The sequence below is a fragment of the Pempheris klunzingeri genome, chromosome 11, assembly GCF_042242105.1.
Source record: "Pempheris klunzingeri isolate RE-2024b chromosome 11, fPemKlu1.hap1, whole genome shotgun sequence".
Lineage (NCBI taxonomy): Eukaryota > Metazoa > Chordata > Actinopteri > Acropomatiformes > Pempheridae > Pempheris > Pempheris klunzingeri.
This window is the reverse complement of record NC_092022.1, coordinates 22,454,034-22,477,342: the sequence shown is the minus strand read 5'-3', so window position 1 is coordinate 22,477,342 and position 23,309 is coordinate 22,454,034. Positions and strand designations below refer to the sequence as shown.

Below are 23,309 nucleotides of genomic sequence, written 5' to 3'. Positions count from 1 at the left end.
TATCAGCTGATACTGGCTTACTGCAGACATCTCAGTGTCAGTATGTACTGGCTGATGAGTAACAAGCAGAAACTACCACACTACTACAAACCTCTGAAGTCTACCTGCAACTATTTTGATAATCAAGTACACTTTTTCTGCTTTTCTCTGCCTTATCCGATTGTAAGATGAATATTTTACACTTTGATTACATCATATCGGGGGCTGGGACAGTTTTCTGATGTTTTATGGCCAAAACAATGAATCAATTAATTGAGAAAATAAAGAGCAGAATAATGGATACTGAAAATAATCAGCAGTTGCAGCCTTAGATTAAATCTGCTGATTATTCTGTTGATTAATTGATTGTTCGGCCAATAGAATGTCAGAAAATAGAGAAAATGCCCATCACAGTTTCCCAAAGCCAACAGTCCAAAGACCTTCGGCCCTGAGCCCCAAAAATATTCAGTTTTTGACAAAGAAAAGCATCAAATCTGCACCTCTGAGGAGCTGGAACCAGAGATAATGTGGCATTTTCTACTTAAGGACAGTTCCACATTAACTGAGTAATTGTTTCATCTCTCTGACTGTCACTCTTTCACATAGAGTATGGAGATTTTTGTGAATGAGTGTTACAGCCACAGCATACTTCAACCATCTGCGTGGCGTCTGAACTGGCCAGCAGCGTTGACGTTTTCTAAGCGATTCTCAGCAGAGTCTCACTGAGGTTCGTCTTTATCTCTCCAGGTTTTCAGCCAGTGTGACTCATCTGCTCTCCTTGTTAATGAAGCCACATCACCCTCATTCATCCAGACATACCAGATGCACTAAACCAAGTCTGATGACAAAATGACTGGACGCCAGGGCAACAACAACAGGAGTCAAGAAAACAAAACAGCTTTCGTGACTTGAACGTGGGAGGATAATACAATAAAGCAATGATGGAAGGGAGCAAGCATTTGTTTAAACTAGATCTATACGTACTAATTTAAAAGTTGAGCGATTCCTTTATCAATTTGACCCTAATTTAGTAGACAAGAGACCTGACCTGAATCGACTTTGCCCCACACCAGACTTCCTACAGTTAAAATCAAGCGCCCCCGGGCACTCACATGAATGTCAGTTGTTTCAAGCTATTGTCATTCAGATTTGACCAACAGTCGAGCCAGTTTGACAAGTACACAAATGTCCCACATTCACAGCAGCATTTCAATTTCTGCGTCTGAGCCGAGTGAAGGCGAGCTGTGCTTTCAAGATAAACCCTGAACAAAAAGACACTGGGAAATCCAATATGGGAAAATCAGGGAAAACCTAAAAGTAAACCGACTCAAATGAGCTGACTGGCTAAAATTCATACTGCACAGGTCATCAGGAATAAACCACAACAAAGACCAAAAGACACACACAACAGACGCTGAGTCCCACATAAAAAATCAGGCAGATCAAAAGAGGTTGTGTTCAGCGAGCATTTATCCTCTTATTACACACACATATGGCAGTCCTGCCCAGTCTGTCCCCATCAGCAGGCCTCTAATCTACGTCCACCTAGTGGCTGAAAGAGAGAGAACCGCCATGTGACCCTCACTGCTTCAGTTTTAAAGGACACATTCACACTTCTTTAAATTCTGTCTTCAAACGACAGACACCAAAATGTAATATGAAGCAGTCCTGTTCATACGGGACGTTAGGAGCAAAATCATCCTTCACGTTCTCAGAAAAAACTGATTCCAAAGTTCAAATAAAGTTGTCGTGTTACTTTTTGTATATTGCAAGAGAGTTTTCTAACAGTTTTCTAAGAATTGTCAATTATCAAATTAATTACCAGCTATTTCAATAATTGATTAATGCGTTATAGAGTACTTTTTTCAAAATGAGTCTACTCCTCTACAGCAGTAGGCAGAATAAGACATTTGAGGACATTATCTTGGGCTTTGAGAAACACTGATGTTTCACCATATTTTGGTGCTTTATGGATCAAACAACAGATGGACAGTAATCGTTGGCTGCAGCCCTTCATGTACAGCGAGCAGAAAATGTTTCAACGTTCATGCAGGCGTGACAGTATTGTTTTAAGACAGACTTGTAAACGTGAACCTTTCCTCTAATCAATAGATTTCATTCACATGGAGGACTGGGTCCTACAGGCGTCACATGGCAGCACAGAGGAAGCCAACAGGTCCTGTCAGTGGAAAAGCTGAATGGAGGACTTTCAGGGGACTGTCATACCTCTGCTGTGGCAGACATTAACACACACAGACGGCTGTACGGCATGCATGGCACACTGAGGCGCTCGCTTCCCCTCTAAGAGGGTCAAAGGCTGAACAGGCCGTCATGACCTGAATGAGGGCCGGTCACATGGTCCCCTGGAGCTAACACAAGGGAATGAGGATAACTCTCAACATAAAAGGCCTATTGTCACCCCCGTCCACCATCCACTTTCCCCCAAGTGAGGATCTTCACTAACTGTTCAGAGAACTCAATGGGAACGTGAACCTTGAGAGAGCTGAAAACGCCTAGAGGCAATAAAACGTGTGCATTTCTGGCAGGAAAGTTAAAGGACAGAACTTCTCCTACAGGCAGCCTGGACAGGACATGTGACTGGTTTAAAATTGAATGCAAACAACATGTAAAGCAGGAGCTCGTCACACCGACTGAGACAGACAGACACTTCTTTATCAAACAAGCAAAAACTCCTCCTGACCAGATTACATGAGGTGACACAGGAAATCCTTCAACCCCCCGAAAACAAAGAACAATATCACCTACACACAAAAGGACCGGAGCTGAAACCACAAGCAGATTCACAGTGAACTTCTCAATTAAAAGGGATTTGACGTTTTCCCTTTTCATGAATGGTAGTAGGCTTAAGATCTTTGGGTTTTGGACAACAAGCAGTTTGAATAAGACACTTTGGGCTCTGGGATATTATAATGGACTATTTCTAAAGCTCTATTGATACCACAAATTGTTATTTTGATTAAATTAACTGCAAATGTGAGGATTGTCTGCTCTTCACACATTGTAGTGAGTTGAATTTTGGGGTTTTGAAGAGTTTGTTGGTGAAGATGTTACAACTGGCTCTTGGAAATTCTTGAAAACATTTCTAATATTCTACAGTCCTAAAAATTAATTGAGGCTGATCGACCGATCAGAAAATAAGCATTAGTTGCCGGCAGCACATGGTCCACCATTACTGTTTCTGGTCAGATGGCGGCTGAAGCGAGAGGACTGTCAGGGGAATGAGCTGTAAATCAGACTCTTGGGGTAAAAACCCCCATTGAGGGGCAGACAGTTTAATGGGCAGTAATGTGCACAGCCCCATGTGAGGACGAGACAACCCACCAACAAGAAATGTGACACCCAGGCCTGAGGAGATGTGCAGGAACTACAGCTGGGGCCATAAAAGCCCCGGCGGGTTCGGTGGAGGCCTCTGGTGTTAGATTTGCATGAAGGTTAGTTGAACCTCATTAGGAAGTCAGGACTTGTGAGCCATCGTCATCGGCTGCCTCTGGTTTGGTTGAAGGTGATCGTACCTAGTTTTTCAATGAGCAAAGAAATGACCTTCACATGCAGAGCTGAAAGATTAGTCGAGTAATCGACTGAGAGAAAATTAACTGGCAACTATTCTGATCATCGATTACGGAGCTTTTTAAGTAAGAATGCCAAAGAACTACTGGTTCAAGTCTCTAAGATGTGAATATTTACTGGACTGGACTTTCTGTTTTGGCCTTTGCTAGACAAAAACAAGCAATTTAAATCTAAATATGCCAACCTAGGCTTTATGAATTGTGACATTTTTCACTATCTTCTGAGCAAATGATGAATCGGTTGAGAAAACCAGAAAATCACTTGTGTAGGTTTGCAGCTCTATTCACAACTTTAGTGGTAACTTTTCTTTCATCAGCCACATTCCTATGGTGACCTTAATAACTCCCTCACATGTGAAAAGATTCAAAGTATGCTCTCCAGTTCATTTCTGCACTCATAAAAGCGCAGTAATGAAAACCGTTTGTCGTGGCCCCCATAAAGGCAGGTTTCATACCAGAGTAAATGCTCCAGAGAGGTGGCGTCCCCTGCCAACCAGACTACGAGCTGTGTAACCAGACTGCTTTCAGTCCAGCTCTGCACTACATTTCCATGTGTCAGCAAACGCCTTTAATACCTGATCCTCAGTGACTCATATTTGCACCAAACTACTGAGCCCTGACATGCCTGGAAAATATGTGGAGGTTGAACACGACATGCTGGTGAGGTCAGACGAGTTAACCCAGGTCATCAGCAGCCATTGTGTCTACAGAGCCACTATAGCGCATGAGCACACTTTAAAACAAAATGTGGGTTATCCAGCTATCTTTGGGCTTGACTCAGGTTTTCTGGTGTCATGACACTGGCTCACAGGTAGGTCACCATGGTAACCCAGCTATATCACCATGGTATTATGGGGTCAGCAGCCTGACTACTGACCGAGTCAATATTCAGAGAAGAGCCTGACCTGGAGTTTGCAGTCAAAGTTCTGAGGAGCAGCAGCAATAGAGACACACACAACCACGTCTAATCAGCAGAGATATTATAGTAGACAGTTTTACCTTTTTCGTTTAGTGTGGTTGGGAATAATGAACATTTTATTCCAGACTTCCGACAGGATTTCTGATGATAGATCAGTTTCCATCCACTAGTTTTTAATAGACATTTTCAATTTCTGCATTAAAAAACCTGAGTGTAATTGCTGAGGTTGAAGAATTGTCTTAAGGCCTTTATACACCAGGGATGAAATGAAAAAATTGAAACAGAATATTTGTTGATGAATTTTCACGTTCAAACCTTTCCAACACAAAATGTCCCGTTTGCACAAGACTGGATTTTTCTCTTATGCTGCCATACTGAAATTCATCACTAGTGGAGGACGGCTGCTGGATCGAAGGGACTGGTTTACAAGAGAGCATGAGAAGGACACTGAGCAAAAGAAACAGTGAGTGTGTGTTGACAGTGCGATGAATGAATTAGCATAGCAGTAGAATAATCAAAAAGTTACAAATGGTAGTGGCCTGTTTGATAGAATAAACCAACACTCAACTCCACACGCTGGAGAGAGGCTCGTTATTTAAAGTGTGCAGGGCTTTCATCATTCATGACTGACTGAACAGAGGGGATTAGTACATGTTTACATTCAGAGTAGAACCAAATGCAACTGCTGTACTTCCCCACATGTTCTCTTTCTATTCTTTGTCTTTGTAACCTTTGCAGTGCTTGTCAAAGAGGGCGCTGTGTTACAAGAGAAGTGGATAAATCAAACAACATCCATGTCTATTGTTCTGTGACACTATGGGAATAATGACTGTGAGACATCTGAAAATCCACAGGAATCAAACCAGCTGTGGAAAAAAAAATAGATCCGTTCGGAGAAGCATGAAAGTTTTGAAGTCAGCGTGGAGTGGCTCATACGGATAGATGGCTATGAATTGTTCATTTGATGTGCAATTTATTTGAAGAAATTATCCTTTACACTTAAAGCGTGCAAATTACATGAAGTCTGTAGGAAAGTTTGGTTTGGTGAAGCCAGGTAACCTAAAGATAGACTAACTTTGTGTTACAGGCTCTGGTCATTTAGAGAAAAATGACACCAGGCCTGAGGAGGCATAGGAGGAGTGTGAGTGGTTTGGCGATGGGCAGTGTGTCTCCTACATCTGGCCACATCTGGCCACCAGCCGCAACGGCTCAAACACAGTCAGGCATACTCATCATCCACATCCTTTTCCCAAGGTCTGGCCAAGAGGAAGACCTATTTATGGTACAGAATAAAAGATAATATGGAGGGTTATATATGGAGATCCTTGTTTAAGCCTCCAAACAATCTGCTCTCCATCACACCGACAAACACAACCTCCCTGGGAGGACTGCTGGTGTTTTTCAAGGCCTGCACGTCGAGCTGGAGGAGAGGTTTTGAAACAGGAAGCTCATGAGAAGCACTGAGGCGGCAGCAGTTCACTAAGCACCTTGTGGGAGAGGGTTTGGGGATTTAAGGGGTGGGGGGAGGGTGCATAAAGCTCCTCAATAACAACTTTATTTTAAGACAAATGAAAATAAACTGCAGGGGTGCACACAGGAACACTGTTCAAGACAGAGGATGCAAGGCAGCCTGAATATAGACGAACCGTCGCTGTTATTCTCCATCTACACAGTTTTAATCCAAGTGATGATGGGTCATAACACAACATTAATCTGAGTGTAATATCTAACAGATTGTGTCACCATAAAAACTGACAAACATCAGTGCTTAAATGAATACTTTTTTGAGCAAACAGGACGTGGTGGGGACCCGGTTTGCTTGAATTGATTAAAGCTACATTCCAAGCGATATTTTCTTTGGCCAGACTGATGAATTGAATGTTTGTTACAGCTGCAGCAGCTAAAGCAGTGTTTTGCCAACTTCAATGTTTGTAGGACCACAGATTCCTCTGTAGGGTGGATTTTGAATGAGTCCCCGGCACTTGGTGCGAGCTCTTTGCTCTCTCTCATACTACTGGGATTCCTCAAGCGCATTCATTAATGCATATTTCAGAGGCCACGTTCGACACAGCAGGCTCCCATACAGTTTGTGTGAAGATGGAAAACACAAGGCCGAGGCTCGGAGTTGTTCTTCTGCAAACATTCTCGTTGATGCGCATACAAATGAACCCAATGAGGCACGAGTTGGGAGCGATGCAGGCAGAGAGAAATCCTTTGATCTAAATATCTGCATTGTGTGCGTGTAAACAGTCGAGATGATGTGGAGGATGTTCTAAGTCGGTCCTCCCTCCTGCTGTGAGCCCCGTTGTATCGCGCAGACTCTGTGGGGTAATAGATGAATATTTTGTGATGCTAATGCGGGCTCCAGAAGTGCCTTTGGTGTATAACCATGGTAACTACTGTACCTGCATGCATCAGACTACGGGGCGATAAAGGGCTGAACTGATAGCTGATAAAGACAGGTCCCAGCCTAGCCTCCCTTCAAAGCACGGCCATTTATCTCGGAAAGGGGGGGGGGTACTGGAGAGATAGGCCGACTGCAGGAGGCTCTGACCTGTCTGCGCACCCCCTACTAGACTTCAAACCGACTAAATTATTGTCCCGTCGCACTTTCCTCCCTGTAAAACTGGTGAACTACGACCCAAGAAAGCAATATTTCACAGACAGACTGACCTTGAGAGTCTGTAAGGTCTTTAGCTCCATAAAATCCACATCTTTATTTGTGTCACAACAGATACGGCTACGTAGGGAGGTCATCGGAAACCGTTCAGATTAAAGATGTTTTAGCCATTTTGCAAGCAAATGCAGTGAAAAAATGATGTGATTGTAGCCTCTCCAATGGGAGAATGTATCTGTTCCCTTATAACTGAATATCATCGTGGTTTGGACTGTTAGTTAGACAATCAGAATCTGAAAATACAGCCCAGAGTCTAACGTGATGTCTTCAAATGTCTTCTTTTGTTCAACAAACAGTCCACTATAAAACAGAAAAACAACAAATACTCACATTTGAGAAGCTGGAACCAGAGATTGGCTCCAGGAATGCCTTAACCAATTAACAGATTATCAAAATACTTTAGATTTACTTTTTGTTGATCAACTAATTAATTAATCGCCTCATTTTTTCTGCTCTAAATTGCTTGAAAAGTAGAAAATTGTCTCAACCGAGAGGCTGGACCTTTGGGTTCTTGGCATCTTTAACTGAAGAATTCCTTAAATGATCATTAATCAACTATCAAAGTAGTTTTTGGAGACCAACTATGATTCAGCATTTATTAGTTTATTACTGGCCGAATACGGAACAGTCTGCAGTAAAAAGCTGCTTCCTGAACAGTCAGAAAAATTTGCTTGTGACGGCGCTTCCTTGTTTCACTTCCTCCACTTGTTTAGTATCAGGCTTGTTTGTCAATACTCGCTTTCATCAATTATCTTCTTCCATTTTCTGTTGATCGGCAAATCGGACCGATCACTTAAACTCCAGCATGTTTTGTGGTGCCTGACAAATAATTTAATAACCAGAACCAGTTAACAGTACCAACAGCCAAATTAAACACTTACTCCATGCCACGTTTCCTCTCTATAATAAAGTTTGAGCACCGTATGTAGCGTCTGTGTGAGCCGGCTGCAACAAGATGTGGGACCCAAAGGCGTGCAGAACATCTGTGAACAATTAGAGGCGAACAGAGCAAGCAAGCACTTATACTGCCCATTACACTCGAATAAGTCACTGGCTCTGCTTTTCATGATGTAATGCGGCACAGCTTGGAAATGCAATCACAAAGTTGCACTGGGACACAGCTCTCACAAAACTTCAATCGAGCTCAAACATGGGCACACAGACCATAAATGTAATGCAGTGCGAGCAGAGTGGAACCACATTTATCTGCAGATTCCCCCTCTGCAGCTCTGAGGTCACTCCCCGGGACGAAATGTTCACAGAGCCGGTGGGTCCTCGTGTTGTTGGCCAAATATTGTTCCAAATGTGACACATTTATTTTCAAATCCTCCCAGCCTCCCAAAGCTCATGTTTAGATTCGGTCGGTCAGATGCATCAGCTAAAACAAATTCCAACAATTCTGCCCAATTAACGGGATAAACTATACATTTACACTGCTGCATGTTTGCCCCTGAGGGTCCACTCAAAAATGTGCTTTGCTTATTCTTACCTCACTTGGATGTTTGCGCTTCACTGTGCAGAGTGATGTCTGTGTCATCTGCAGAAGGGGGAAAGTTTCTCTGGGCCAAATTCAAATCGGAGTTGAAATTGAGGACGCATCAGGTGAGTTGTGATCACAAGTAGTTTGGAAGCAAGTCATTGGTCCAATATGCAAGTTTGGCAGGTGTGATGTGGAAACTTGGGAGCACAGTTTGTGTACGGCTGTTCAAACTTCTGAAATCAGGAATACCTTGATATTCATAGTCTGGATATTTCAAGATGAGGGAACTTGTAGATGTAATTTAACTGGAAAAGCCATTTTATACATCAAAATCTATTTACAGGTCTTGTATAATGCTTATACAGTGTATAAGAAGCAGACATATCCATCATGACATCACCCATTGGTTTAGGGACGACCACTGGCCATCACCATCTTGGTTTTTTGGAGCCAGAAGTCACAGGGTAGTCCCACCCTAAAGCAAATCCTGCTCCATCATATATTTTACTCTAAATGGGACCAAAAGTTACTACATGAACATCATGCTGTATGCATGCATGTATTGAAAAAGACTTGGAACTAGCGATTGAGACCATAAACTCATTCAGAGGAAGCTGCGTGAAATTTGAGGCCACGCTCTAAGTGATGTCACTTGAGTCAGCATAGGTTGGTGCTGAAGACGACTTTGGAAATGGAGAAGGAAATCTGGGGGTGTGGGGTTAGAGATATGTTGGTGTACGAGACCTCTGTGGCCCACTGCTCATCTCTGATTGAGAGTAGAGACTCTGACTGAACTGTTTGCTGTTAGGTTGCATCATGGGTAATGTGGGCGCCAGGTTTTGGCAAGGAGGAAGAATCCGATGGCATTAAGAGCAGATGATATCTATGATTCTGCTGCTTTGATTTTGATACTTTTGGTTTTAAACCGTACCGTCCGTACAGTGGAGTACTAATTTAAAACACGTCTGTTGGGGATCTTAAAGTTTAAATCTTAAAGTCATCACAAACTCTTAAAAGTAGATGGATTACCCCGAGTCAAACGTTTTCATTTACTTCTCTTTCAGGGAACTGGTCCATCACTTTGTTCCCATCATGAGGTCACAGCTTCGATGGGTCTGAAGGCTACAAGGATTACTTGCATGATATATGGTGTTTGTCTGCAATTGCCAACAACAACAAGCTGCAACATTACATCAACAGACAATTTGGAAAAGGCATGAGGGATACGTCATTTCTTTTCAAGAGCAAAACTAGGAAAAAGCAGCCTGCAAACACTCAAAGATTCATCGAGCGTTTCATAGAAGATCTTCAGTGAAATTTAAATATTTTACAGCCTGAACGCTGGCCATCTCTGTGAGCCAATAATTCAGACGGGTTCAAACGGTCCCTGCATCCTCAATTCTTCTGACATAAAGTTTTGTCTTTGTTCAGAAAACGATGAGACAATAAAAAAGCAGCATGAGCGTTTATCTGGCCCTGAACCAACAGGCACAGATCATTAAGCGTAGATGTTTTTCCCCTACAAAAAGGAGTCTGTAACAGCAACACAGCATTACCTTAACTGTTTTTAAATCTTGTTTAATCTCCTCAATTTATTGAGATTGCTGGCACATGTTTTACTGCCAATAAAATCCTTCACAATGTGAAAACAAACATGAAACAATCCACTCCTCATGACTAGAATGCCATTCAGAAAATGTGGAGGGTATTGTGTTTACTGAGAGAGCAGCATTGTTAAAGTATGATCCAATAACACGTATTCGCTGCCAGTGCAGCTCCCAATAAGTTTCTGCACTGGCCAGCGTGGGCACCGGCCCAAGCCAAGAAACTATTTTCACTAATCATTTAAGTCATTTTTCAGGCAAAAACGTCAAACATTTCTTGTTACTGCTGCGTAGTTGTTGGAATTTTCTGCTTTTCTCTGTTTTTAATTCAATATTTCACCCTTTACTAGGCCGTGTTGTCTGAAAATCTGGTTACATTTTACACTCATTTTGATGGAAATCTGTCTAATGACTATTTTCACGTCCTTTTCCTCTCTTTGTGATGTTTGTTGCTCCCTGGTTCAATTTAAACTTGCAGGTACGGACTGACCCAAACTGGATTTTTGAAGCTGTAGCACTATTAACATTGAGTGGGACGTCTTACAGTGTAAACTTGTTGGTGGACAAACAATGCAATGTTGTCGCTGTTTCTAAATGAACCCAAGTCTAGATCTGGTCCCTTATCAGCCAGTACTGACAAATACACTTATACTGTACCCGCAATAGATTAATGTTTGTCTGCTTGTCATGTCATAGTCAATTCAATATTCTTCAAGCCTAATCAATCGTCTACGCATTTTCAGCCTTATGTCTCCAGTTCTGAAGTATTTATGGCTTCCAGTGACTTGACTTTACTGCAGCACGTGTCCACAAAACAGATTAAATATCTAATTATTTATATTTTACTCACTTCCAGCATTTAAAAATCCAGAATCTACAAACACGTAGAAGTGTTTCAGGAGACAAAATGTGTCCCGATTTACTGAAAAGTTTATTCTCTTGCTGTAAGTTTACTTACTAACTAGAATACCACTAGAATACCTTCGGGTCTCATAAAACCATGTAAGATTTAAGATGAGCTCAGAGAAGCTCTCCTCCTCCAGAAGAGGAGTTTGAAAGCAACCTTTTAGTGACCAACTCTTGCACAGTGAAGGTCAGACACCCAAACATAAGCCAATCTCATTTAAGAGGGGAGGAGGGACTTTAAATCAGCTGGTACAAATAAACCCAGAGACAGAAACATCCCTCAGACTAAAAAAAAAAAAAGATCTTAAGTTCATATTACAGAAACCAGGCTGTTTTACCCTCCACTACCCCCCCCCCCTGCTGCAGACACACTCACACGCCTTAATTCATTCACTAACATCCTGCCGATTTAAACCTGCTGGTGTTGGAGGATCACAGCCAGGCTTTTAGGACAGACTAATGCACCGCAGGTTACTGCTTCTCCTCTGCATCAGTGTGAGATGAGAATTAAGAAGGAAAACATATATATATATATATTATCTCCCTTAGAGGACTCACGCACTTACAGGACTCAGATGACAGTTCCTTCTCCATGTTCCCCTTTCAGGTTTCACCCCTCAAAACCAGACACAAACTGCGACATGGCTCAACACTGATGCGGTTCAACACAAACGCACGTTGGCTCAGAAAAATGTCCATTTTTTCCTCGGGACAGGCCCTGCAAAGAAAAAAACCCAAACCCTGCACCGAGATGGGTCCCCTCCGACACGACTGGTGCTGTTACGCCCTTTGCGTTTCTCCCACAAACATGGAAAGCGTTTACAGGGCGTTTAAGCACAACAGCGAGAGAACCGAGGCCGGACACATCCTCAGCTTTACATCCGCTCAGACCTCCACTTCACCGGCGGTGTTAAATCAATGAAGAGCCCCGCACCTACTGCCGCTATTCCTGCAAATCTCTCGACCTCTCGGGCGAACAAGAAACGACATCTTCCCAATAGTTCACACTCACCTCATGTGGCTGGGAGCAGTCGACGCTGCCGCACCATGATTCATACAGAAACACAGAGGTTTTTCTCTAAATCGCCTTCCCTGCGCTCATGGTGGCGGTGGTGTCCTCTCCCCGCAGCGGCCCCGCTTTCTTTCTCTGCCTCGGCGTTTTCTGTTTTGGGTTGAGGAAAAGTGATGTCATTGCATGAAATTGCATTACCCGCCCCAATTTTTTCCCTTCCTCCCAAGAGGCTGTCCCATGCTGCCAAACATAACTTCACCATATACTTATAAAAGTGCCTGTACATAGCGGTTTTCAGTGCCTTAAAAATATTCTCTGCTCGCTTCGAATACTTTGTGCGCACTGCGTCATAAATCTGTTCAGATCTGGAAATCATTAAGAGGAGTTCAAGGAAAGTATCATAAAATAGTTTATTTGTGTGTGAGGGATGAGGGATTTACATACAAACTGATGCAAACCATCAGAACAACTGGCTGGGTACATTTTTTTTTAAGGCCAATTTAACCCAGAGAAGATCCAAATAAATACAGCCACATGACAAACTTTAGCACAATCAATGAATGTTCAGTCCAGTCTGACAGGCCTCCTGAATGGGACTCAGCATCAGAGTGTGTGGAGGTGAAACTTGTTCTCCAGGTGATGCTGCTCAGGTTGTTCATCTGGGAGCCGCGTCCATGTCCTGGAGAGAATGATCAGCGGAGTCTCCTTCACCTCCAACAACCTCTGACACCACCTGGGAGGAAGAACAGGAAGTCCAGAGCAGTTATTAGTTCAAGTTTCCTCATTTCTTCCTATTTTATTTCATCTGATTGATCAGTTTGGTTTTTGGTTTCAGTTCAGTTTAATTCCCAGTGTGGGTTTGCTCATTTCTGTTCAGTTTGAGTTTAGCTTTTTTATTAGTTTCACTATTAGTTGCAGTTTTTTTTTATTACAATATGAGGGAGTGTGTGTCAGGGGCTTAATCTAAGTTCAGAAAACCAACATTTGTACCAGTGCCTCCTCAGGCTGGCTGTTTTGACAAATTTGACAGTGTAGTTTATTTTTATTTCAGTTAACTACAATGTTTTTGAACACCTAGTTGTTGTTTTTAGTTTAGTTTTAGTTAACTACAACTGGTTATGAGGCAGGAGTAGATTCACTGCTGGTACAGGTGATCTGTTGTTTTGGGTAAAAGGTATAATATCAAGCCAAAGAACGCTTTGATAATTCTTGTTCTGTCATGACTAAAAAACTGAATTTGATGTCCATCACTCGCCTGTCTCCGTCCGGGGGCTCAGGGGTCGTTTCCCACTCTGGTGCCATTAGTGCAATGCAACATCCACAGACAGCCGTTCAAGTGGCACAAATCTCACTGTTTACATGTTGTGAGCTTACACACTGTATGTTTATCCTATTTATTCCACAGTGAAAACTACTGTACATCCACATATTTGTCAAGACGTCATGAATTGTGATTTTAAATTCTTTCAATCTCAGTCTGCTTTTAAATATTGTTTTTGTTTTATTGTGAAATATAGTTGCGTGTGTGTTATTTCATTGGCATCTATTTCCTGTGTTTTGTTGATGAGCATTGGTTGATTATGATCTAACTTCAATATTGTGGATAATTATTCTGGCAGAGTACCATTGTTTTTAGTCAAGAGTAGAAAATGAGGGGAGGGAATGATGTGCAACAAAGACCCTGCATCTTGAGCCATCAGATCACAAGTGGACAGCTCTGAATACAAGTGTAAACAATCCCCAAGATACTTCAACATCCGATCTCTCAAACCACTTACAGAGGTGTTGTGGGAAGCATTTGGTCAAATATCTTTTGAAGTAAATGCAAGTCAGAGTATGTAAGCAAACCTCAGAGCAGATAATTCATAAAGGAGCATTGCCTTATCTCCCACTCCAAATTTGCACATGCAAAAATATATTTCCTTGTTTACGTGACGCTAATATAAGGCTCCAGCAGTCTGAGTTAGATAGATCAAGTGGATTTCTTCCAAAGCTCTAGTAGAGGGTCAGTAAAACAAACAGACTGTGGATTATGTTCATGTTTCAGTGTACATATGGTCATGGAAGTATTATTAGACAGACTTGAAAAATGTGAATATGTCCTTTAAATTGTATCTTTTTCTTATTTAACTACTATTCACCAGTCAATCATTGCACCATTCAACATGCCTTGAAATTGACGTTGTACTGACACAGATTGCGACCAAGATTTTATTAGACCCATTTCACAGTGTGACATACAATGAAGCAGTAGGATTGTCGTTACCACACACTGTACGGGCACCGTCACTCAAATGAAAGACTCAAGATGACAAAGCCCCTAAACGAGTGTTAACCTGGTCGTCCATGATGGCGTCCACATCTCTTTCTGAGGTATCCAGGTCTGGGTCCTCTCCGGTCAGGATGTCCATCGGGGCCTCAGCGATGGCTCTGATGGTTTGGTCCTCCAAAGCCAGGGCCGTGTCGAACTGTAAGGGGGACGGAGGACCCTGCATACCATCTCCTTCCACATCCAGGTCCTGTGCAACAGGGGATATTTATGAAAACGTGAATGAGCCCCTTTAGGTTATATGGACGCATCCATTTCTGTTTACACCACCAACCACCACGCAGTGCATCCTAGCTTTGGGATAATCAGTGTAGAGGTACTTCAGCTTTGGGTGATGCTGCTCTGGGTGGGGGAAGCATCCAGTTCGACTGTTCTCACACTGTGCTCAGCATTCGTTTATGCCCATTTTTGTGTTTGTATTCTACATAAAACATTGGATAATACTGGAACAGCAAGTGGTGAGCTGTAAATATCTGTAAAATAAATCTGAACTTTTCATCACCTACAAACTTTTGCATTTATTGGAGGCACACATCACAACTAAATCTGACAGGAGCAGTGGCTTTTGAGTGTTGCAAATAGGCACTAAAGTAGTCTCCAATTTTAAACCTCTTACAAAGATGCCAGTTGTAGTACTTAAAAGGTGATTTCACACCTGTAGTTCAGTTCATGTGGTCCAGACCAAAAGAAAAAAATATAAATTTGTGCCTTTAAGTTCTGGTCTGGTTCATTGTTCTCATTGACTTTTTAAAAACTAACCAAAGAGGTGGAAACTGTCATGTAAACATAATCACTAAAGGATATTGCATATAGATCACTCTTGACAATTTACAAATCCAGAAAGGAATTTAATAGTGGCTTAGTGGATGTGGGATTATAAGCATGAATTCAAAAACTGTCAAAGAGTGGCTCAAGATCCTCCTTTTCAAGCACTCTCACTTGTTTAGTCCACGAGTGTTTTCAACCCTCTGCTGTTTTGTTCAGTTGAACCAAGACTCTGGTTTGTTTTCCACCTTTGTTTGATTCATTTGGGCAGATCTGAACACAACAATCCTACTCAGGCGCAACCACACAAGGCCCTTTAGTGGAAGTGGCCTCAGTCTGGTCACAAACAAATGGAGCAGCTTGTTTGTGGTGGAAATGTGGTCCGTCTCCAACTACAAGGTGTAATCTGTAAGTCTGAGCTAAACGGCTACTGGAGCCAAGTACTTTTTGATACAGATGAGTGAAATCAACATAAAGCCAAAGCAGAAGAGCCTTAAACCTGCATTCTTTCTAATGTCCAGCAGGGGGCGTCTCTGCTGAATCCAAAAAGAAGTTTGATTGTATGGAAGTCTATGAGAAAATGAACCATCTTGGATTATTGCCACAGTAATTACTTTCCTAATGAGTTTATGGTCTCAGTCGCTACTTTCAAGTCTTCAGCATGATGTTCATTTTGTAAATTATGGTTCCAGTTAGGGGAAAATAGACCATAAAGCAGGGTATGCTTTAGGGCGGGGCTAGTTTATGGCTAACCACTTGGAGGTGGTCTCCATGGAATGGGCATAATTTCTGGCTCCAAAACCAAGATGGCGACGCCCATAGAGCCCAACTTGAGGCTTCAAAACAGCAACTGAGTATCTAACAACAAGTCAGGATCGTGACATATTTGTTTCAATGCATATACATTAGAGGAGAGCGGCAGGGGAACATCATGGCTACGTACATCACTGAACTCTAGGGGAAGGCTCTCTGTGGGCTGAAGCTCTGCTGCACTCAGATACATGTCCCTGCTTGCAGTGGTGAGCTGCTCCTGAGGTGGAGGTTCCTGCTCAGGCTGGTACATAGGGGGAGGCAGGGTGAGGTGAAGCGGGCAGCGGGGATCGTCAGACTGACCCATGTGCACAGTGCGGTCACATGGGACGTCTTTCAGGCCTGGACACATTTTGAAGAGCACCTGATTGCTGTCCTGGCAGATGTCTGAGTGTCTTGTTGTCAAGGACCATGACACATGATATCTACATGCAAACACAAAGAACTACCAAAAGGAGCAGATGTGGAAACCTGCTCCCATCTCAAAAAGTAAAACTAAAAACCAAACCTTAACTGTGGACATGATGATTAAGGGGAAACTTCAAAAATACTACAGCTAGTCCAATGAAAGTAACCTTGTAATCATTTCTCAGCATAAGGCTACTTATTGTGAAGTTGCAAAAGGCTCGACTGTATTCATGATATGCCTGAGAGGTTTTCTATCACGAGTTAGTGACTCTGTTGGAGCATTTTTCTTCTTCAGGGTTTGTACAGCTTGGTCAAGACTTGTACCAGGAGGCCATCTAACTAAAACAGCAAACAAAAAGTTCTGTTGTTCTCAGCTGATACAGAGAAAATAAAAATGTTTATTATATTACATTAAAATTATGAAAAGCATGAGACTACCCTCAGTGGTTTGAAGTTAAATGGAGGCAGGTTAGGAAGGGATTTTGTTCCTTCCAGCTGAACAGATTAGACCCTTTATAACTCTGGGAAAAACCAACAGACCACAGGAAGGAGTTTATGTAGGCTCCCTTTGAAACCAGCAGCTACTGCAAGCTGCTGGTCTTGATCGGGGCCATGGTAAAGACTCACAAGAGGACGATAGGGGAGCATTTGATTAAACCTTGGAAAAAGATATTAACAATTCTTTAGTTTACAACATGTACTGAGGTTTTTCTGAATACAGGAAACACATTTGTGGTTTCTTGTATGAAAACAAACCATACCACTATTGTGGTTAAATCCATGCTGAAAACATTAGTGAGGATACGTGAGACGCAGTGCCGGGTCATAGGCAGGCAGGGGTTGGTACAGCGGGCTCCCTCCACAAAGGAGATGCACTTCTCATACACTGTTCTTGCGTGTGGCTACAAGAGAAAGAAGAAGGGTTAGATGAGACCAGAAGGGAAAAAAAACCAAAACACTGTTTCCTTCATAACCATAATCAACCTTGAGAACATGATTACTCCTGCATGCGACAAAAATCGAAAACAAGAAAGGGCCTATAAAAACAAAAAACAAGTTTTCTTTTCAGTGTCTCTGATGTGCTTCATGTGATTGGGTTTTTAAATCGTAACTCCATTCTGCCGCACTAAAATATGCCGAACATAAGCTCAAAACCAAAAGGATGTATTATTCCCCCTTCACTGTAGTAATGAACATACTTTAAGACACTACTGCCCTGCTACATTTACAGTCATTTATGTGATGACACTGTGGGTCACTTCACTACATTTAAAAAAAAAAAAAAAAAAGGGGGGGCCAGTTCAAATTATCAAAAAGCTCACATCCGATACCATCTAGCCATGCAGGTAGGTTTTGAGACATCAGTTTCAGAAATTTGTGCCTTCACAGCAATACAACAAATGGTATTTTGTTTGTAGAATACATTAAAAATACAAAACACCATCCCTCTCCACAAAGAGCTTCTTGGTGCATATGGTTATTACATAGAGCTGCCATGCAAACAACAGCCCCTGACTAAAGCTGGATTTTCCACGTTTAACATCAAAACTTTTGCATGAAAAGAATGTTTGAAGGGAGGGTAGGAAATAGTTTTAAGTTATAATTAGGATCATAGAATATTTACAGGTTGGAGAATTATGTCTAATAAATTGTGATCAACTTTTAAGAGAGTTTTGGTTGGGCATAGCACACCAGTGAGTTTATCTTAGGTTCTCCAGGGTATTCATTAGTGGCAGTATTCACAACATTTATTTTTTTATTTTATCCCACTGTGTGTTTATAAAGCATGTGTGAAAACCTTAGTGAAGAGATGTAGATGTGTTATGCAATGTCAACGTAATATTTCACTAAGTAATTTAATAAAAGTTCCTTCATAATGAATTCAAAAAAACGTTTACATGATTTTCATGTCATCAGATGGTTATTCAGATGGATTATTATCCATCAATTACATCTCTGGTCTGATAATGTAACACAGAATGCAGGTCATTTTTTGCCGATGAGAATCAAGTATATTCTCAAACCCGGATTAAACACTTGGATACCATTCCAAAACAGTGTTACAAATTGATTTATTCTTCAATATTAAAAAAACAAGATAAGAAACATAACACAATAAACTTGCGTTTCCACTGCACCTGTAAACTTCAACACTCTTGAATGAATGATACTGAAAAAACTGGCCCACAGTTAAACCTAACCATTGACCACAGTGCTGGCAGGACTGTATTTCTTCAGCAGTAATTATATTCCACTGAAAACTGCTCCAAAGCAACGTTGAAGGGTCATCCAGACTGACAAACTGTTTCTGGAAAGACTAACTGGAGTTTCAAACCAAATAATATAATGAATTGCCAAAACTTAAAACTATTTTCACAGTGGCTAGATGCCACTGTGAGTAAGTAGGACTTTGTGCTCTTGTTAACTGTACATTTAACAGCGCAGAAGTCTTATTAAGTATTTCATAAAACCAGGCCGTCTCTGCAGTAGAAAGCAAATATTTTTAAAATAGGTGCTACATGGCCAGAGAATAGAGAAGAGCTGTGGTACTCCCTTTTGCTCAGAACGTAGAAACCTAGAACAACCAGAAGGCTCTGCACCGCTATTCTCACCGGCTAGACGGTTTAACACTGTTCCTTTGCATGTAATACTTGCACTGTAATGACAGGAAGCCGGTTGAAAATTGGCAAAGTATCCCTTTAAATGCTTACTAGTTTTACCACTTTCTACTGTGATAGGGTCACACCTGGGGAGCTCCTTCTGTCACAGCCTGCCTCCTCTCCCTGAGCTGCCGGTGCAGCAGGGCTTCTACACCGTACCGACGACGGTATCGGCGCAGAGCTTTGAGCTTCTTCAGGTTCTCCCTCTCCTTCATGGACAGACCTTCAGGTCCCGTCAGCAGACTGCTCCCTGACAGGAACATACACACACAGATATAAGCCTTGTGAACACGACAGGGTGATTTTATAAAAATGTTAACAAAGCAAAACATGTTGTTTGAAACAATGTGTTATTTTTTTAACACTTTCAAAATATAAGAGAGACAATTTGATGCTTTGTGTATTTAATTATCTGATGTCAACTGTACAAATAACTGTTTATGGTTTTGATGAATGAAATCGCTGGCAGCCATGTTGTCATCCTATCACAAGCTGTGTTATTAGGGGGTGGACTGCACACAAAGCACAGTGACATGCTAAATGGTACAAAAAATACTGAAAATGGTGCATCACAATTACACGTCACTGATGACATTTATGCTGTGTCCCAAGTATTTAGAAATCTACTGCAACATGGAAGCGCTGTTAAATTCACCAAGGAAGATAGTTCTCTGAAGTGTACTATGCTACGTAACGACCTACTTCTGTGTGGATTTGGCTGGAGTTTGCGCACATTATACATATAATGAGAATGTTTTCATTCTGTTTGGGGTTTTATTCAGTTTGGAAACCTTCTTACTGAACAGGTTAACAAGGGACGGCTATCAGTCAGACATAAAATTCTAAATTAGCATCCCTAACATTTACCCAGAGTTTCATGCTCCACTTTGCGGTTGTGCAGGTATCTGCGCTTTTTCTCCTTAAGCAGGTGCTGCAGGCGTTTGAACTGGTCAATGTAGAGGGACTGGAGCCTGATGAGTTTTTCTCGAGTGATGAGCGCCACCTCCTCTGCTGTGTAAACGCCAGCATGTCTGTGATTTACAAAGAAAGAACAGACTCATTCATGGTGAGCAACACTAGGAATTGGGCTGTGTCACAGCTGTACTTGTACTTGACTCTTCAAACAAGCTCCAACTAGTCTGACAACTTGGATTAAGGCCAAATTAAGGCATTTTACAACATACAGTATGTATTCTTACTGTCAGAGTGTTTTCACAATCAGTATGCAAGAAAACAACACTTTGCAGTTCTATACAGGATATTACACTCTGGTGTGCTTATAAATAAATAAAATAAAACTGTGATTTTAGAAAGTCACTGCTGATTAAATCAGACTTTTATTGCTTTCCAAAATCTTTTTACAGCTGTTTGACCACCACTCATAATTTCTTTTAAATCCTGTGTGCATTTGTATTGCGAATCAATACTGTACATCTACAGCACATAAGTGTCAATCAAATGTTTCTCAAACCTCAAGCTCAATACCTGCTCAGACTTTGTTTGTAGTATAAGTTTGGAGACAGCTACTGCTTAAGGCAGTAAACTAATGTCTGACCCACCATCCAAAAAGACAGATTCACTCCACAATCTAATAACAATAAAATGACAATGGGAGTTTAGAGTAAAAACCTTGGCAGATGTTGGTATTTTTTATCTTACTTGAGAGGGTCCTCGTGATCACTGTCCACGCTGTCTGCATCACTATCAGGGTCTCCTCTCCATGTCTGGTCTAGTACCAGGGGACCCTGCTCTTCCTCACTCAGACTGTCCTCATCTGTCCGGAAAATAGAGTATTCATACATTTTACAGGCTTCCCACACACTTTCATGGACAAAATTTCCAAGGACCCATGAAACAAATTTCCCTTTAATGTGAGGTGTTGGCTCTGAATAAATACTAGACGTTATTACTATACTAAAGGAGGACACACCTCTTTTATTTCAGTGCTTTAGTGCATTAGATGGAAACTATCTAAATATTTAATACTGTCAAGTCTGCATGAAGGTACTGAGTAATCAACGGCTACAGAAAATAAAGTCGCCATTATGTTACATTATGCAGATGGTTGTCTGTGGAAGATTACTATAACAATTTTATTACAACACAATTCCATGACCTTTCCATATTATTCATCATGTGGGAACCCTGATATTACGATTTTTTGGAGAACTTAGCAAATTAATTTGGCCTTATCAAAATATAAATGAATTGTCAAATGCCATAAGATTTGATTGACATAGTATTTCCCAGTCTGAATAAGCGCATTTACCTAGAATACAGCTAGCTTCAGAGCGGCCTCCTTCGACGCTGTGCGTCTCTGCACGGTTGTATCCACTAAGCTGAGACAACAGTGCCTCTGGGGTTGGACCGGAAGTCTGCTTTCTCATCTGAGCTCGGAGAGCCATGGCATTCCTGCGAGCATGCTCTGCACAGAACGTCACTCTAAAGAAAAGACAGAGTCATTGGAGAAGAGATGTCAGAAATGGATTTCTTAATAGTGTGTTTCCAGGGATTGAGCTTCCATACCGAGACTCACAGCTAATAAAGTGAGGTCTAACATGTTTCTAACCATTGTTACAAGAAGATAACATTTTGACTTTTTTTGACCCACCCATCTTTCCTCTCGACCTTTGGTGATGCGTTGGGGCAGCGCTTGCCATTCTTGGCAGAGACGTAGCTGCATTGCTTGTACGGGGCATTCTTGTCCTCCAAAATGTGTTTAATGCAGTACTCCAGGCCTTCCAGGCGGGGCTGAGAGCATGGTCGCTGGGTGAAGGAGCAGGCCTGGGGCTCCTGGGGACGAGGGGTCTGGTTCACCCGGTTCCGGCTCGAAGGCAAAACGTGGATTCGTATCCTGTTCATTGCAAGTCTTCAAAATAAGGCTGAAAGAATTGGTGAGTGAATAGGTTAGTGGACTGCCAGAACAACAATCCAACTATTAATTTTCATTATTAATCATCTGATTCAATTTAAGAAAAAACTCTAATTCCAGCTTCTCAGTTGTGGGGATTTGCTGCTTTTCTTTGTCTTAAACTTAAAGTCTTTGGATGTTTTAATGCTGATCGGACAAAACAAGACTTTTCTGCACCTATTTACATTTATGGATATGTATATATATATATATAAATAAAATAAATGGTAAAAATAATTACGTAAATATTATGAAAACCATTTAATTATTTCAGATAAACCGATATTCCCATGGTTCATCGTCTCAAATGTGAGGGTGAGCTTCCTTTTCTTTGCGTTTTGCACTATAGAGCAGGCAAACCAAGTCATTTGGCACCATCATCTTGGTTTTATAGACAATAACATTAATTAAGTAATGGAATATGGAGGCTAAAGGTACATTAACTACATAATGGTAATAAAACTTGAGCTAAATCTGTTTTTAAAAAAAAGAAATGTCTTAATGGATGATGCTTTAAGTAATTCACATGCTCACTTATTAAAGATCCGCGTGGTTTATTTAGCCCTGATATCACCTAATTGGGTCCAAAGGTCAAAGATGTTGATGTAGAACAGTAAGTATATAAGTATACCAGGTTTTATACGGACATGCGGACAACAGAGGTGCACTGATGAGCACTGTGTTTACAACTGTTGGTCCAACATGAATGAACAATAAGTAACGTTGCAGCAGGCGGTGCAGGTCAGGTGGCTCATCAGTTATCAACTTTCTGACTAGTTAACACAATTTATTTACACAGACAACGCCAATAAATATCAAAACAATTAGAGCTTTACTAAGTTTAAGAGAGAACGTATTTTTATTGCAGATATAAGTACAGCAGGAGTACATTTCTGTCTGTCTGACAAAGTCTAACCAGGCGCCACACCGAGCTTCAGCCCGCCTCTCGATACTGCGTCACTCTTTCAGTTATTGAGTCGCCATCTTTGTTGAGCGGTTGCTAGCACTGGCTAACAGCTACTTTTCACAATTTGCGGTTAAAAAGAGAGTTTAGCTGACCGACTGCATTGGATGATCGTCTTCCTCGATATCATGGAAATGCCTGAGTGCCAGAAAATGATCATAACTGAGGTTTTTGTAAAAGACGGCTTACCTTTCTCTGGGCCGTCTGATCGAGTCTAGCTCCCGGGACACACTACGTCGATTTTCCTGCATTCACCGATTACTGTAGAAGCACTCTGAGCCCGCCCACTCAGCGCTCT

At 41.6% G+C, this 23,309-nt stretch overlaps 1 protein-coding gene and 1 non-coding gene across 2 annotated transcripts; both read right to left on the bottom strand.

The window, feature by feature from the left end:
* Nucleotides 1–12,598: 12,598 nt before the first annotated feature.
* kansl2 (KAT8 regulatory NSL complex subunit 2) lies at nt 12,599–23,260 on the bottom strand. The gene is made up of 10 exons (XM_070840149.1): nt 23,201–23,260; nt 21,748–22,018; nt 21,406–21,578; nt 20,796–20,910; nt 20,004–20,167; nt 19,223–19,386; nt 17,282–17,378; nt 16,202–16,455; nt 14,501–14,683; nt 12,599–12,897 (listed from the first exon to the last, which is right to left on the bottom strand). The coding sequence occupies exons 2-10, from the start codon at nt 21,996–21,998 to the stop codon at nt 12,820–12,822; spliced, it is 1,479 nt and encodes a 492-aa protein (XP_070696250.1). The 5' UTR covers nt 21,999–22,018; nt 23,201–23,260; the 3' UTR covers nt 12,599–12,819.
* On the bottom strand, nt 16,957–17,090 carry LOC139210398 (small nucleolar RNA SNORA2/SNORA34 family). The gene has a single exon (XR_011585256.1). It is a non-coding gene; the product is annotated as a small nucleolar RNA SNORA2/SNORA34 family (small nucleolar RNA).
* Nucleotides 23,261–23,309: the final 49 nt, after the last annotated feature.